The sequence below is a fragment of the Sus scrofa genome, chromosome 9, assembly GCF_000003025.6.
Source record: "Sus scrofa isolate TJ Tabasco breed Duroc chromosome 9, Sscrofa11.1, whole genome shotgun sequence".
Lineage (NCBI taxonomy): Eukaryota > Metazoa > Chordata > Mammalia > Artiodactyla > Suidae > Sus > Sus scrofa.
Genome location: NC_010451.4, coordinates 107,475,873 through 107,490,893, shown reverse-complemented (window position 1 = coordinate 107,490,893; position 15,021 = coordinate 107,475,873). Strand labels below are relative to the sequence as shown.

The following is a 15,021-nucleotide window of genomic DNA, read 5'->3' as shown; positions in this document are numbered from 1 at the left end:
AAGTAAAATTACGATATTAACTAGAATTATGTCATATAGCTAGCAGGATGTTAATCAGTCTTGTAACACAGCGATGGGCTTTTCAGGTTGGCTTCAGTCCGCTTCGAATTCTTCGCAAGCGCAACAAAGCTTTGAAGAAAATCCGAAAACTGCAGAAGAAAGGCCTGCTGCAAGTGACACCAGTAAGCACCTTGCCCACACTTCTGCGTAACATGGCTAAAAGCTTAGTAAAATGTAGTTCAAGAGGTTGGTTCCATTCCCGCTAAATGAAATGCCAGATAAATAAGGCTTTCAGGTGTCAGTTAGTGTCACATTTTCAAGGGTCTCCTTAAAATTTTCTTCTCCAAATGAAAGCGTTAACAAGCCCCTTGCTTAAGCCAACTGTGAATCTTTGCTTCAGAAATTCACTCTGGGTATCCTTTGCTTTTTTTTTTTTTTTTTTTTTTTTTGCTTTTTAGGGCCACACTCGCCGCATATGGAGGTTCCCAGGCTAGCGGTCCAATCGGAGCTCCAGCTGCCAGCCTATACCACAGCCACAGCAACACCAGATCCGAGCGGGGTCTGTGACCTACACCACAGCTCATGGCAATGCCGGATTCTTAATCCACTGAGTGAGGCCAGGGATTGAACCGTATCCTCATGGATACTCGTCAGGTTTATTGCCGCTGTGCCACCATGGGAACTCCTCACTGGTTATCCTTGATCAGAGTTCTTATGCATGGTATTATCCTCTCTTACAGAAAGGATTTATATGTACAGTTGATTGCGTTAAAGATTCTGATGAAGAACTGGACAATGATAAGATAGAAGAGCTAGATCAGCCGATCAACACCACAGACCTGCCCTTCCAGATAGACTGGAATGCTGATCTTCCTGTCAACATCGTGGTCCCTAAAATCAGCCTGCACAGCCTCATTCTTGACTTTTCAGCAGTGTCATTTCTTGACGTTTCTTCCATGAGAGGGCTCAAAACGGTAATTTCTCTTTTCTTAAAGGAAGCAACCAATTGGTGACTGAAGGTAAAAAACATTGTCTTTGTGGAAGGATGCTCCTTGAAGAACACACACTTAAGCAGAAGTAAATTTTAATCTTAGAAGATTTCGGGGAATAGTGCCTCTGGGGTATGTTCAAAGAATTCTTTAAAAGTGCATTTTCTCATGCGGCTACATGTGATTTTGAAGGCAACCAAACTGACATTTCTAATGTATGCTGAGCCTACAGGTAGACAACAATGCCCACACCCCTGTCAAATTCTATGGTGCCTTCGAATCCTTGTGGGCCTTGCATCTAAATTGTCCTGACATAGCAACGATTTGGAGAGGTCTAGGGGAAGAAGTGGAATAGTGGGTCCTTTTGTTTTTATCTTCATCCATCATAAGCTGATTAAATTTCACTTGGCTATATAACAATTCAGGTTTTTTTTAAAGAATAAATGAAATGAAAGAATAAATGTCACATATGATTTAAAAATAGAACTGTAACAGTCAAGTTCAGGCTATTTTATTTCCACAGTTTTTTGTTTGTTTGATGTCTTTTTAGGCTGCACCCATGGCATAGAGAAGTTCCCAGACTAGGGGTCACATCGGAGTTGTAGCTGTAGGCCAGTGCCACAGCTACAGCAACTCGGGATCCGAGCCACATCACAACCTATACCACAGCTCATGGCAATGCCGGCTCCTTAACCCACTGAGAAAGGCCAGGGATCGAACCCAAGTCCTCATGGATACCAGTTGGGTTCGTTAACCACTGGGCCACAATAGGAACTCCCAGTTTTGGGTTTTTTTAAATAAGTTTTTTTTTGGTTACACCAATGGCATGTGGAAGTTCCCAAGCAGGGATTGAACCCCTGCCACAGCACTGGCCCAAGCCACTGCACTGATGACACCAGATCCTTAACCTGCTAAGCCACTAAGGAACTCCTCTTTCCAGTTTTGCAAGCATTTCTTTCTTTCTTTCTTTTTTTTTTTTTTTTTTTTTTTTTGGCTTTTTAGGGCTGCCCCGAGGCATATGGAAGTTCCCAGGCTAGGGGTTGAATCAGAGCTATAGCCTCCAGCCTATGCCACAGCCACAGCAATGCCAGATCTGAGCCGCATCTGCAACCTACACCACAGCTCATGGCAACAGCAGATCCTTAACCCACTGAGGGGGGCCAGGGATCAAACCTGAATCCTCATGGATAATAGCTGGATTAGTAACCTGCTGAGCCACAACAGAAACTCTCATATATGCCCCTCTTTTGCTTGTTTTTTTTTTTTTTTGACAGAAATCTGCCTCCATGAAAACTAAGATCTATTAAGTACAGGCAAACTGGATATAAAATTAAGAAAACAGGATCAATTTTGTTCTCTTCAAACTTATCTTTAAATCTTAGCATCACATAACTTTTGAGACTGCTTGCTTTTTCTTTTCTTTCTTTGCTTTTGTGTCTGTTTTGGCTTGGAAGAGAAAATACATACACACATAAAATTAGTTAATTTATTTATTCATTTATTCACTGCCCCAAGTCATATGGACTTCCTCAGCCAGGGATCAGATCCGAGCCACAGGGCTGTGGCAGTACCAGATCGTTTAACCCTCTGTGGTGGTCGGGGGATCGAACCTGTGTCCTGGTGCCTCAGAGATGCTGCCAACCCCATTGCACCACAGCGAATCCTCCTATTTTTTTTTTTTTTTTTTTTTTTTTGATCCTAACAGTGTAGCACAACAGGACAGGGACTCTGCCTTATGTTTCCCTAAGGTTGAAATTCTTAGTTCAGCTCAGAAGATATTCTAAAAGTGTTTGATGATGATGAAAGTGATATTAGTGATCACCTAACCAAGCTACTTTTCTTATGTGACCTTACTCTTATCACTATTGGTAGTTGTTATTAGCCTGGCAATCAAGAAAATGGATAAAGATTCATTGGCGTGAGATACATCCAAGTACTGTGGGCAGGAACAATGAACAATGTATGGCTCATGGGTTTTTTTTTAACTTTTATATAGATAGAAAGCTCTAGTTAAGATCATTCCGTGAGAGTTCTCATTGTGACACAACAGGTTAGGAACCCAACCTAGTATCCGTGAGGATGCAGGTTTGATCCCTGGCCTCGCTCAGTAGATTAAGGATCCGGCATTGCTGCAAGCTTCGGTGTAGGTCACGGATGCGGCTCAGATCTGGTGTCGCTGTGGCTGTGGTGTAGACTGAAGCTACAGCTCCAATTAGACTTGTAGCCCCAGGACCTTCCATATGACAGAGATGCGGCCTTAAAAAGAAAAAAAAAAATCATCCCATTAAAAAAACTTTTAAAACTAAATCAGAGCTCATTTTGTGAATCAAAGCAGTGAACTTGGCCATCACACATCCCTCAAGAATTATCATCTTTGGAGTTCCCACTGCGGCACAGTGGTTAAAGTATCCAGAGTTGCTACAGCTGTGGCAGAGGTCACAGCTGTAGCTGGGATTCAATCTCTGGCCTGAAAACCTGCATATGCTGAGGCTGAGGCCAAAAAAAAAAAAAAAAAAAAATTATCATCTTTTCTTACTGAAAAGGAGAATTCTTTCCTTTGGATTTATTTCTTTTCAATGTATAAGAGGCTCTGAAAGCAACATATCACTCATTAGGCAAAATTAACAGAGTTTTCTTTACATTTCTGACGAGTGAAACTGCTCTCCAAGTAAGATCTACTTTCTTTTTAACAGATCTTGCAAGAATTTATTAGGATCCAGGTAGATGTGTATATCGTGGGAACTGATGGTAAGTTGTTTTAATTTCATGCTCTGGCAGTCCCTTCAGGCTCACTGCCAGCTCTCAATCTAAACAGCCTCGCCAAAGAAAGACATTTTTTATGATCACCAATAAGGAAATCTCATTGGTGTATTTCCAATGGAAATCTCTATGGAAACAGCATCTTTATCTTTTAGTTGTATTGATACGTAATTAACTATATAATTTGAATCCTAGTTTAATAGGCAGCAAAAAAGTGAATATGTAACCATTTTTTACTCTAATCTTCCTGCAAACATAGGCTTGTTTTCTTTCATCCTCGCCTCCCTTGATTCCTCAGCCCATAGTTACCGGGCTTCTGCTTCACCTCGCTGATGAGGTTGCCCTTGCCAAGGCCATCAGTGATATCCAGGTTGTCAAGGCCAAGTGCCCCCATCCCAGCCTTATTCTCATGGCCCTCATGCTAGCATTTGGCCCTTTCTCTAGCCTGTCCCTCGACTCCTGGAAGACCATACTTCTGAGTCCCTCCCACCATTCGCAGAGCTCAGCAGTGTCTGACGTCGGCTCCTCTCCACTCTTGGCAGTCGGTTTACCCCAAGGTTCAAATCAAACCCCATAGTTCTAACTGTATGGACTCTTTCTAGTCACTATCTTACATGCTTATGACTGCAATTGTATCTATTTGTTAATGGATCCATAAACTACACCTCCAGCCCAGACCTTTTCTCTGAGCTGCAGACCCAGGTAGTAAATTGTCTGGATATGCCTCGGGAACCTAAGACACACGTATTCAAAACTGTGTTACCCTCCCTCCCCAAATCCCTCCTCCGTTCCCATCTCAGGCACTGCATTACCACATACATAGTTAATCAAAGTAAGAACCTTTAAGCCATGGTTACCATTGTGGCTCAGTGGCAACAAACCCAACTAGTATCCATGAGGATGCGGTTCAACCCCTGGTCTCACTCAGTGGGTTAAGGATCCGGTGCTGCTGTGAGCTGTGGTGTAGGTCGCAGACTTGGCTCAGATCCCACTTTGCTGTGGCTGTGGCCGGCAGCTGTAGCTCCGATTCAGCCCCTAGGCTAGGAACTTCTACAGGCCGCATGTGCGGCCATAAAAAGCAAAAAAAAAAAAAAAGCCAACAACCTTGAAGCCATCTTTAATTTCCCCTTCTCCTCATCCCTCCATATTCAGTGAGTCACCAGAAATATTTCCTGTTGAATCTTCCTCTCCATTTTGACAGCCTTAATCCAGAACCTTATCAATTCTGACCTAAGTCCTCTGGAAGAACTAACGAGTGTCCTTTTCCATCCCTAGAATGTTCTCCCATCCCATTTTCTGACTCACCCCATTAATCTTTCTCTTGAAGCATATAGTCTAGGGGAAAAGCCAGATAATCAGCAGATAATGAGATATGTCAGGTAATGTGATCAGTGCCAAGAAGAAAAGAGCATGGTTAAGAGGCAGAGAGCAACAGGGATGGTTCTGTTTCAGACAATCAAGAGCAGAGCCTGGAATGAAGGGAGGGAGTCCTCCGGGGCAGTTATCTCAGGGGAAGGCACTTTGGGGGCAGGGGACGACAAGTGCACAGGTCCTGAGGGAGGCGTGAAATCGGCATCTTTAATTTTCCATCTCTGCTGAGTCCTTTCCCTAAAATCTACAGGTGTATTCTAGTTTTGAAGCTTCTTTATAATTAAAAATGCTCGTGATCTCAGAGAGCCTATCAAACAATCTACTCTTTCCCCATCATCCCAAATTTTGGAGGTATCCCTTCCAGATGCCTCTGCTGTCGGGTATCCCTCTCGGTCCTTAACTAAGATCATCATCTCCCCTCCCACTCCCCCTGTGTACCACCCACCTCCAGCCTGGGTTCTGGCAACCACAAGGCCCTCCTCTCTCCCTCAACCACTGCTGGGTCTTGTTGACGTTGAAAGCCAGTCTGCGAACTGACTTTCCCTCCTCCACGCCTTCCTACCTTCTCTTCCTCCTTTCTCCAAATCCTAGGCATTCTTTTCAAGGGCATCTCCTTCATCAAGATTTCTCCGAATCCTGCCAAGAGGAAACCATCTTTACCTGTCTTTCTCTCCATTTCCACAGCACCTGACCTGTGCCTCTCTTATCCATTCAATACAAATGGGAGGACCTACTCTGTGCTAGGAATTATTTTTAAGTACTAAGAAAACATTAAGGAAAAAATCAGATTGCTTCCTGCCGTTATTATTCTACATTTTCCCTTTCGTTAAGCCAGTATATATAAGTGCTCTAACCTCCTCAAGGGCAAGATTCATGTCTAATTTATCTTTTGACCCTTGGTATTACCCAGCCAGAGTTTGCATGTAGTAGACATGAGATAATATTTGGTTGAGTGATCTGTGCAAACAGTACTGGTTACTGCATACCAGAGTAGAATTCCTAAAGATGACTAGAGGTAACAGAGGCTGCCAGGAAGATGGTTTTTGATGGTACTCAGCAGCTTTGGGAAAATGGCCCACAGTAAGTAACCGGTAAATCCAAAACCACGTCACTAGTCCATAAGCATACATTCTATTTAGGCAGAATCCCAAACACCAAACATGAATGAAGTGCACATTTGCAAATGGAAGTTCAAATCCCCAGCCTCAAGGAGAAACCAGTGGCCAAACAATTACTTCTTCATAACCGTCATTCTTTCTCTCCTCTCTTCAGATGATTTCATTGAGAAGCTTGGCCGGTGTGAATTTTTTGATGATGAAGTCAAGGACTCAATATTTTTCTTAACAATCCATGATGCTGTTTTGCATATTTTGATGAAGAAAGATTACAGTACTTCAAAGTTTAATCCCAGTCAGGTACCAGCTTTTTTGGTGATTTTCACTTTTGTATAACCAACCATCTGTGCTTCTTAAATTTCCCTTTATTTTTCAACATTAAAAAATATAATCCCAGTCCATAATTCTCTTCTGGTTTTTTCAGGAAAAAGGAGCAAAATATGATTTCACCGTAAATACAAATGGAGGATTACGTAATCGGGAATGTCAGGTAAGATTCTTCAACAGGTTTGTCTTTATCTAAACATTACAGCAAGAAAACTTAAAAAAAAAAAAAGAAAAAGTGAGGCCTCTTCCATCATGCTATGGAAAGTCAGCCCCTGTTTCAGCCTCTCTGCCTCCTCCCCAGAAGACTGAAGCAATGCCGATCTCATAGGGACCGTGGGAGAAAATAAACTCAGACCAGTTCCAAAAAGGATGGAAAATTAGGTATACCAGATCTAAATTGATGCAATATAGAGCACAGATAGAATGTTTTATGTTTTCAAAGTACTTACAACCCAGATCTTATTCTGGTATTGTCATAATCCATGAGGCAGGGAAGGAACGGCTATTTCATCTATGGATGGGGTCTGAGCTGGAGTTGGGAAGCTAACGTACACCTTGGGCTCCTTACTGGAAAGAATTGCCAAATCATTTAACTAGACAGTGCCATTTCTTTTTGTTTTTGTCTTTTTAGGGCCGGACCCATGGCACATGGAGATTCCCAGACTAAGGGTCTAATTGGAGCTGTGGCCGATGGCCTATGCCACAGCCACTGCAACGCCGGATCCAAGCCATGTCTGTGACCTACACCACAGCTCACAGCAATGCTGGATCCTTAACCCACTGAGCGAGGCCAGGGGTTGAACCCACAACCTCATGGTTCCTAGTCGGATTCATTTCCGCTGCGCCACGATGGGAACTCCTGATAGTGCCATTTCATTCTAGAACATTCATTTCCAGAACATTCAGTTCTTGAAGGGAAGATCTCTAGGTTGGGCAAAGCAGGACTACAAAGCAAAATGGGTATCTGCTGTAAGCCGGGTAAAGGTAAGCACAGAATTGATCTCCATCCTTACACCAACGTGCAAAGAAGAGAACTTCACGAATGAGGAAATTAGAAAGGCTCGGGGAGCTTAACTCCTTTGCTGAAGGTCACACACCAAAGTGACAGCCACGGGATTTGAAGCAAGACGTGCCTGATGCCGAGACCTGCGCTCTGCACACGCTCTCGCCCTCACTCTTATCCTCTGGTGAAAAACAGTTGGAAGTGAGGGTCCTAAGGAAGAATCTAATGGACTGTCTTCAAGTACAGGAGGGGCTGGTGGTGTTTCTCTTAGAAGAACGTTCTAAGAATTGCAAAAAGGAACTCAGATTAGAAATGAAGAAATGTATAGCATAACTCTGGCTGATTATGAAGATGCTTCTCAAATAGGAAAAGGTTAGATGAAAAAGCCATTCTAACCTTACGTATTAGAAGGATCTTAGTTCAGATCTCAGCTGTCACTTGAGAGCAGTGTGACTGTGGGCAAGTTACTATTTCTTAGCCTTAGTTTCTTTACCAGTAAAAATGTGCATAGTATCCCAATATTTTCTTGTACATATTAAATGTGATAATGATATTTTTAAAAAAAAGAAAGAAAAAGCCATTCTAGAAAGTTAGACAGATGTGGGGAGAGAGGGAGCCATGATTCTGTTTCCCAGGGCTAGATCCCCAGAGAAACCCACATCCAGCACCTCGCCTGAGGACTCAGCAAAGAAAGCTTTACCAGAAACCCTCTGCCCAGTAGAGGCAGAACTGTCACCACGTTTTAAAGGATAAAGTTTTAAAGGATAAAGTATAGGAACAAAATTTAAATCTGATGTCTGATCAAAGCTTTTGAAACAACTGTTGGACAGAATGTAGTTGATACCATCCTGTTTTCCTACATTAAGAAAGAAAAAAGAGTTCCCATCATGGCTCAGTGGTTTAGTGAATCCGACTAGGAACCATGAGGTTGCAGGTTCGCTCCCAGGCCTTGCTCACTGGGTTAGGGATCCGGCATTGCCGTGAGCTGTGGTGTAGGTTGCAGACACGGCTCAGATCCCATGTTGCTGTGGCTCTGGTGCAGGCCAGTGGCTACAGCTCCAATTAGACCCCTAGCCTGGGAACTTCCATATGCCGCGGGAGCAGCCCTAGAAAAGGCAAAAGGACAAAGAAAGGAAAGAAAAGGAAGGAAGGAAGGAAGGAAGGGAGGGAGAGAGAAGGAAGGAAGGAAGGAAGGAAGGAAGGGAGGGAGAGAGAAGGAAGGAAGGAAGGAAGGAAGGAAGGAAGGAAGGAAGGAAGGAAAGAAGGAAAGGAAAGAAAAGAAAGAAAGAGAGAGAGAGAGGAAGGAAGGACGGACGGGAAAGAAAGAAAAGAAAAGAAAGACTTAACACTACCTCCTTGCATTACTTAGAGGGAGACAAATAAAGCAGCAGTCATGGTTAAGCCACTAGTCATGATTCACTTAAAAGCTGAGTGTCCCTGGCCAGCACATGTAGCCCCTTGGAGGTTGTGTGGCCCCTGAAACAAATGTGCAGAAATATATTACCATAACAACATTACATTGGTATTTGAGTTACGTTAAGTTAGGCCTTCGAAAGATAATACAACATGTTATCACATGTGTTTACGTTAAACAAGTAGCTGTGGAACGTATTCAGTCCTTAAAATTGAAGACAAAAAATGTGATGATGACTCTGGTAAATTCTAGCTCCTAATTTTAATCTAACCTTTAAAATACGATATGATTATTAAAAGGGATAGAACTTAACAAGTCTTTTAAGCCAAGAACTTTCTGTCTTCTTCCAGGTATCAGTTGAAACAAAATTCTAATCAAAATATAATCCAGAGGGATCCTCGCCTGACTGTCAAAGAACAACTTGATACCCAGAAAGTTATTGATAAGTTCATACATTGTATGAAGAGTATTTTTATTTGCCAGAAATTATGTTTCAAACTTTGGAACGAGATTGTTCTAACATGGTATATTTTTCACATATCTAGTATAAAATTATGTAAATAATCTTAATTTTGTATCTTGTAGATTTATCTAAGGACAATTATTTTGTTTATATGTATTTTTATAGCACTGACAGATTTCACTACAGATTTCACTGCCTTCATGAATGTTTTGCAGTATATTTTTGCACCACTGCTTTGAATCTTGTAATTTATACAGTTCATACTAATATATACCCATTTTTTAAAAATTAATTGTACAGTGGGTGTGTCTTGTTTACTCTTAAATTTCTTATTAGCTCTGAAACGTGCTTGCTATGGATCTTCTTTATAGTGATCTGACTGGAAACCTGATTCATGAGGATTTTCTAAACTCCTGGCAATGGGACTTCTTTGCCCAGATTTTATGATTATCACTGTTGCTTTTTAAAGCACTCACCCACCTATCCAGATTTAGACACAATCCTCCTAATGCCATATCTGTAACTTAAGTAGTTTTTGAAGCAAATCTTTATTCTTTCCCCCACCTCTTTGTATGAAAATTGTATATGCTGATGGAAGATATAAAATGAAAAGCAAGGAAGTAAAAAGCCAAGATAGTAGGAGAAAGTATGACTCCACTGCTGGTCGTTATTTGTAACTCACAGGGAGACAGGCCTAGAGCTCAGTTGAGCTGGTGAATGGAGATTCGGCGCAGGTTTCTCTTTTTTGCTGGCACTGCTCTTGGTGCAAATGTGCATTTATTTCATGTAATAGAAATTAAATATCATCACCAACAGAAAAAGATTTGGTGGCCTCTGTTCAATATCAAACCACTCTGTTAATGGGAAAGGCTGTCTGTTCCCATTGTTTTAGAACTCAACTCAAAGTGTTTATTTTCAAAGTCCCATTCCTTCCTTTATTAATATCTTTACTGAGAGGGCTGGTCTATTGCACTCAAAACCAATTACAGAAAGATGAAACAAAGGTTTTTTTACATAGCTACTCTTAATTAAAAACTAGAATATCAGCACTCTTTAAGCAATATTTCTCCAACTTTTTGAGTCATGGACACCTTATAGAGCCTCATATACCCCATGGACTTTGGGAGAAAAAAACCCATATACATTAATATATGATGCCCTATGAACCTCAGGCTAAAGCTCTCTCTCTCCAGAGGGCAAGGAGCAGAAACTAAAAACATGAGCCTATTTAATCATTTGGCTTGGGAGTGGGGCAAAAGCCTTGCATAGGATTGTCCCTGCTGTCTGCATCTTCCCAAGCAAAGGTGCCCTCTACATTCTTCTTGCCAGACTATCATAGAGCAAGAACACGCACTCCAGTTGTCGTGCCCCCATCACAATCTATTCAACCATAACATCTTGAGGTTCATTACCTTTATCCTTAACCATTTTTTCTCTGAAGCCCCTAAGGTGGATATGCTTTAGGTAATGGGTATGCACGAGGCTGGGCCTCTACATGCCTGCCTCAGAGCAAATACTGGAAACTGACTAAGGCAAAAATTCCGATCCCCAATTTAGGAAGAAGCCAAGAGATTACGTTGGGAGATAAAAATATAAAACATATAAATCCAAGCACGACTGAAGGGGAAGAACCAGAACGGCTTGTGAAGAAACAGATACATTACTGAAATCAAGGGCGAAACTCATACATGTTGAGCAGTTTATCTCTGAAATCACTTTCTAATACTAATTTAGGCATTTGATTCTTTTTTTTTTTTTTTTAGGGCCTCACCCTCAGCATATGGAGGTTCTTAGGCTAGTGGTCTAATTGGAGCTGTAGCTACTGGTCTATGCCAGAGCCACAGCAACGCAGGATCCGAGTCACATCTGTGACCTATACCACAGCTCACGGCAACACTGGATCCTTATCCCACTGAGCGAGACCAGGGATCAAACCCGAAACCTCATGATTCCTAGTCGGATTCGTTAACCACTGCTCCATGACGGGCACTCCAAGAAATGTCTTAATGCAAGCTTGACCTCACACTGCATAAATAAGAACAGAGAAGAAGAATATTTCATATTCATCTGCCATCTTCATCTGGACATCCACATGTCAAAACTGATCCACATCTTCTTCCCCTAATGTGCTCTACCAACATCTTTCCACCCCACTTAAAACCAGCTTCGGCTTTTTCCAGCACAGGGTGAAAAATCTGTCAGGAAATTCTATTGCCTCTACCTCTTAAATATATCTAGAATCCAGCCATTTAACTTTCAAATTCATACATATACATACACACACACACACACACATCCTCATTTTTTAGAAAAGCAAAATCAATCAAGGCTCAAAGAGGATAAGTAATTAGCCTAAGTTACATATAATTGCTAATTCTATAGGTAATAGAACCAAAACTCAGTCTAGACAACCTGATCCCAGAGCCCAGGCCCTTAATCACAAGGAAATACTACCTCTCCAAAGAAATTAAAACCTCTCTAAAAACTGATCTAGCACAAAAGAAGATTAAACTCAGGAACAATATAGGTGCATTTTACAGATTTGTTCTAAAGTCACTTATTTAGCATTGCACAGTTAAATATACCCAAAAAAGCTATTGGGAAATATATTATTCATGTCCAGAATCAAATACATTTACTATCTCTCATTATGGTTTGCATGTGTTTGCATGTATATTTTTATAATACATTAAAAAAATTTTTTTTCCTGGCCACCAGTCTTTGAAAAATAGATAATAAAATATTCCGAGGAAAATGTAGGCGTTACTATCAAGGACAATTTCTGGATGAGTTAGAATGTAAGTTCTTACTTGGCAGGGACCATATCTATTTTGTTCATCATTATATACCCAGGTCCAGCATATAATAAGAGCTTAATTTATATAAATTCATACATATACATACACACACACACACACACACACACATTCTTCCACAAGTCGCCCACTTTTTTTTTTTTTTTTTTTTTTTGTCTTTTTGCCATTTCTAGGGCTGATCCCGCGGCATATTGAGGTTCTCAGGCTAGAGGTTGAATCGGAGCTGTAGCCGTCGGCCTACACCACAGCCACAGCAACGCAGGATCCGAGCCACATCTGCAATCTACACCACAGCTCACGGCAACACTGGATCCTTAACCCACTGAGCAAGGCCAGGGATCAAACCCGCAACCTCATGGTTCCACTGAGCCACAAAGGGAACTCCCATCACCCACTTCTTGAAACTTACACTGTTACCACCATCATCTCTTGTGTACATTATTAAAACAAACGTCTAACTGGCCATCCCCTTTTTGCTTCCCTCATCTGTTCTTAACACACAGCCAGAATAATCCTCTTAAAAGAGCCAAATCAGGAGTTCCTGTCATGGCTCAGCAGAAACGAATCTGACTAGTATCTTGGAGGATGCAGTTTCAATCCCTGGCCTGGCTCAATGGGGTTAAGGATCTGGTGTTGCTGTGAGGTGTGGTGCAGGTCGCAGACGAAGCTCGGATCCCGAGTTGCTGTGGCGTAGGCCTGCGGCTACAGCTCTGATTCAGCCCCTAGCCTGTGAACCTCCATAGGCCTCCGGAGCAGCCCTAAAAAGACAACAAACAAACAAAAGAGCCAGATCATTCCACTCTTTGGCTGAGAACCCCCATGGGCTTCCCATGTGAGAGTAAGGTCAAAGTCTTTACAATGGCTCAGAAGGCCGGGGGATCTCCCCATTCCCAGTGTCCTTATCTTTCTAACCTCCTCTTACTACTCATCCCACTCCAACCTCCTTGCAATTTCTCAAAAATGAAAGGTGCGACACCCCTCCCCGTCCCTGCAAAAGGCCTTTACAGATTGTCATTTGCTCAGAAAGTTCCTCCCTGTTATTTACATGGCCAACTCTTACCTACTTCAAGTCTTCGTTCAAATGTCACCTTTTCAGTGAATTCTACCCAGACTGCTCTATTTAAAATTGCAAACCTACGAACAGCCCTTGCTTACTTTCCCTTATTCTGCAGGATTTTTATCACATGTCTAACATGCTATGCAATTTACTGAAATTATTTATTGTCTTTTTTTCTAGGGCTGCACCAGCGGCATATGGAGGTTCCCAGGTTAGGGGTCCAATCAGAGCCACAGCTGTCAGCCTACATCACAACCACAGCAACGCCTGATCCACCACGTCTGCGACCTACACAACTCACAGCAACTCCGGATCCTTAACCCACTGAGCAAGGCCAGGAATCAAACCTTCGTCCTCAAGGTACTAGTCACATTCGTTTCCCCTGGGCCGTGGCGGGAACTCCCCTACTGAAATTTATTGAGTCTCTAAAGACTCGTGCATCCCAAGTGCTTAGAATGGTGTCTAGCACATAAACAAATGAATCTTGGGTGCTCAGTATATTATTTGAGTATAGGCCATGAAAACATGAATACATTTAAACATGGATTAGGATGCTTAACCAGAGAATGGAGACTTTTATTTAGTTGTCAGCTCTGCAATTAAAATGATTCATACAGGAGTTCCCTGTTGTGGCTAAGCGGTAATGAACCCAACTACCATCCATGAAGATGCAAGTTCATTCCCTGGCCTAGCTCGATGCATTAATGATCTGGCGCTGCCATGACCTATGGTATAGGTCACAGATGCAGCTCGATCTGGTGTGGCTGTGGTTGTGGTGTGGGCTGGCAGCTATAGCTCTGATTCGACCCCTAGCCTGGGAACTTCCATGTGCTGCACGCGTGGCCCTAAAAAGACAAAACAGTAAAATAAAATGATTCACACACCAAAGTTCTCTTGTGGCACAGCGTGTTGGGGATCCAGTGTTGTTACCACAGCGGCTTGGGTTGCTGCTATGGCACGGATTCGGTCACTGGCCTCCTACCAAAAAACCAAATCAAAACAAAAAAGAGGCATACACAAAAATCCTAACAGCAGTTATCTCTAGAAAGGAAATGTTCATTGTAGTAGTGGTCAAGGGGATTTTTATTTGTAGTATGACATATTTCTCCCAAAAGATTGTGTGTATAAAAGAAATGAGCACAAATTTTTCTAAGGTTTTTTTGTTGTTGTTTTGGGGTTTTTTTTTGGCTGTGGCACGCAGTGGCTTGAAGTGGATCTGAGATTCCAGACCAGGGGTTGAATATAGGTCACAGCAGTGAAAGTGCCAAGTCCTAACCATTTGACTGACCACCAGGGAATTCCTGAAATGAGTACAAATTCTAAAACAAACAAAAAAACCCCGAGATTTTGAAAGTAAGCCTTTGGAAGAAAAGTAAAAGGGAGCCAAACTTTTCAATCTGAAGGAAGGCAAAAGGAGAATTTCAAAGGTAGATTAATGGGAAATGGGCTTAAATACAGTATCAAAGTTGGTGCTCACAACTACTTAGACTCAAGATGGCATGTTGTGGAGACCCATCGTGGCTCAGCGGAAACGCACCTGACTAGCATCCATGAGGACGCAGATTCAGTCCCTAGGCTTGCTGTGGTATAGATCACAGATGTGGCTTGGATCTCACATTGCTGTGGCTATGGCTGTGGCGGAGGCCAGCAGCTACTGCTCTGATACAACCCCTAGCCTGGGAACTTCCATATGCCACAGATGCAGC

At 42.2% G+C, this 15,021-nt stretch overlaps 1 protein-coding gene across 2 annotated transcripts in view; it reads left to right on the top strand.

Annotated features, from left to right (window-relative positions):
- The window catches only part of SLC26A3 (solute carrier family 26 member 3), a 38,143-nt gene extending 27,878 nt beyond the window's left edge, over nt 1-10,265 (top strand). The window contains exons 17-22 of one of the 2 annotated variants that reach the window (XM_021101946.1): nt 87-182; nt 741-974; nt 3,683-3,737; nt 6,393-6,535; nt 6,660-6,725; nt 9,330-10,265. In XM_021101946.1, coding sequence (XP_020957605.1) covers nt 87-182; nt 741-974; nt 3,683-3,737; nt 6,393-6,535; nt 6,660-6,725; nt 9,330-9,353 — 618 coding nt within the window. In that variant the 3' untranslated portion in view covers nt 9,354-10,265. 2 annotated transcript variants of the gene reach the window in all.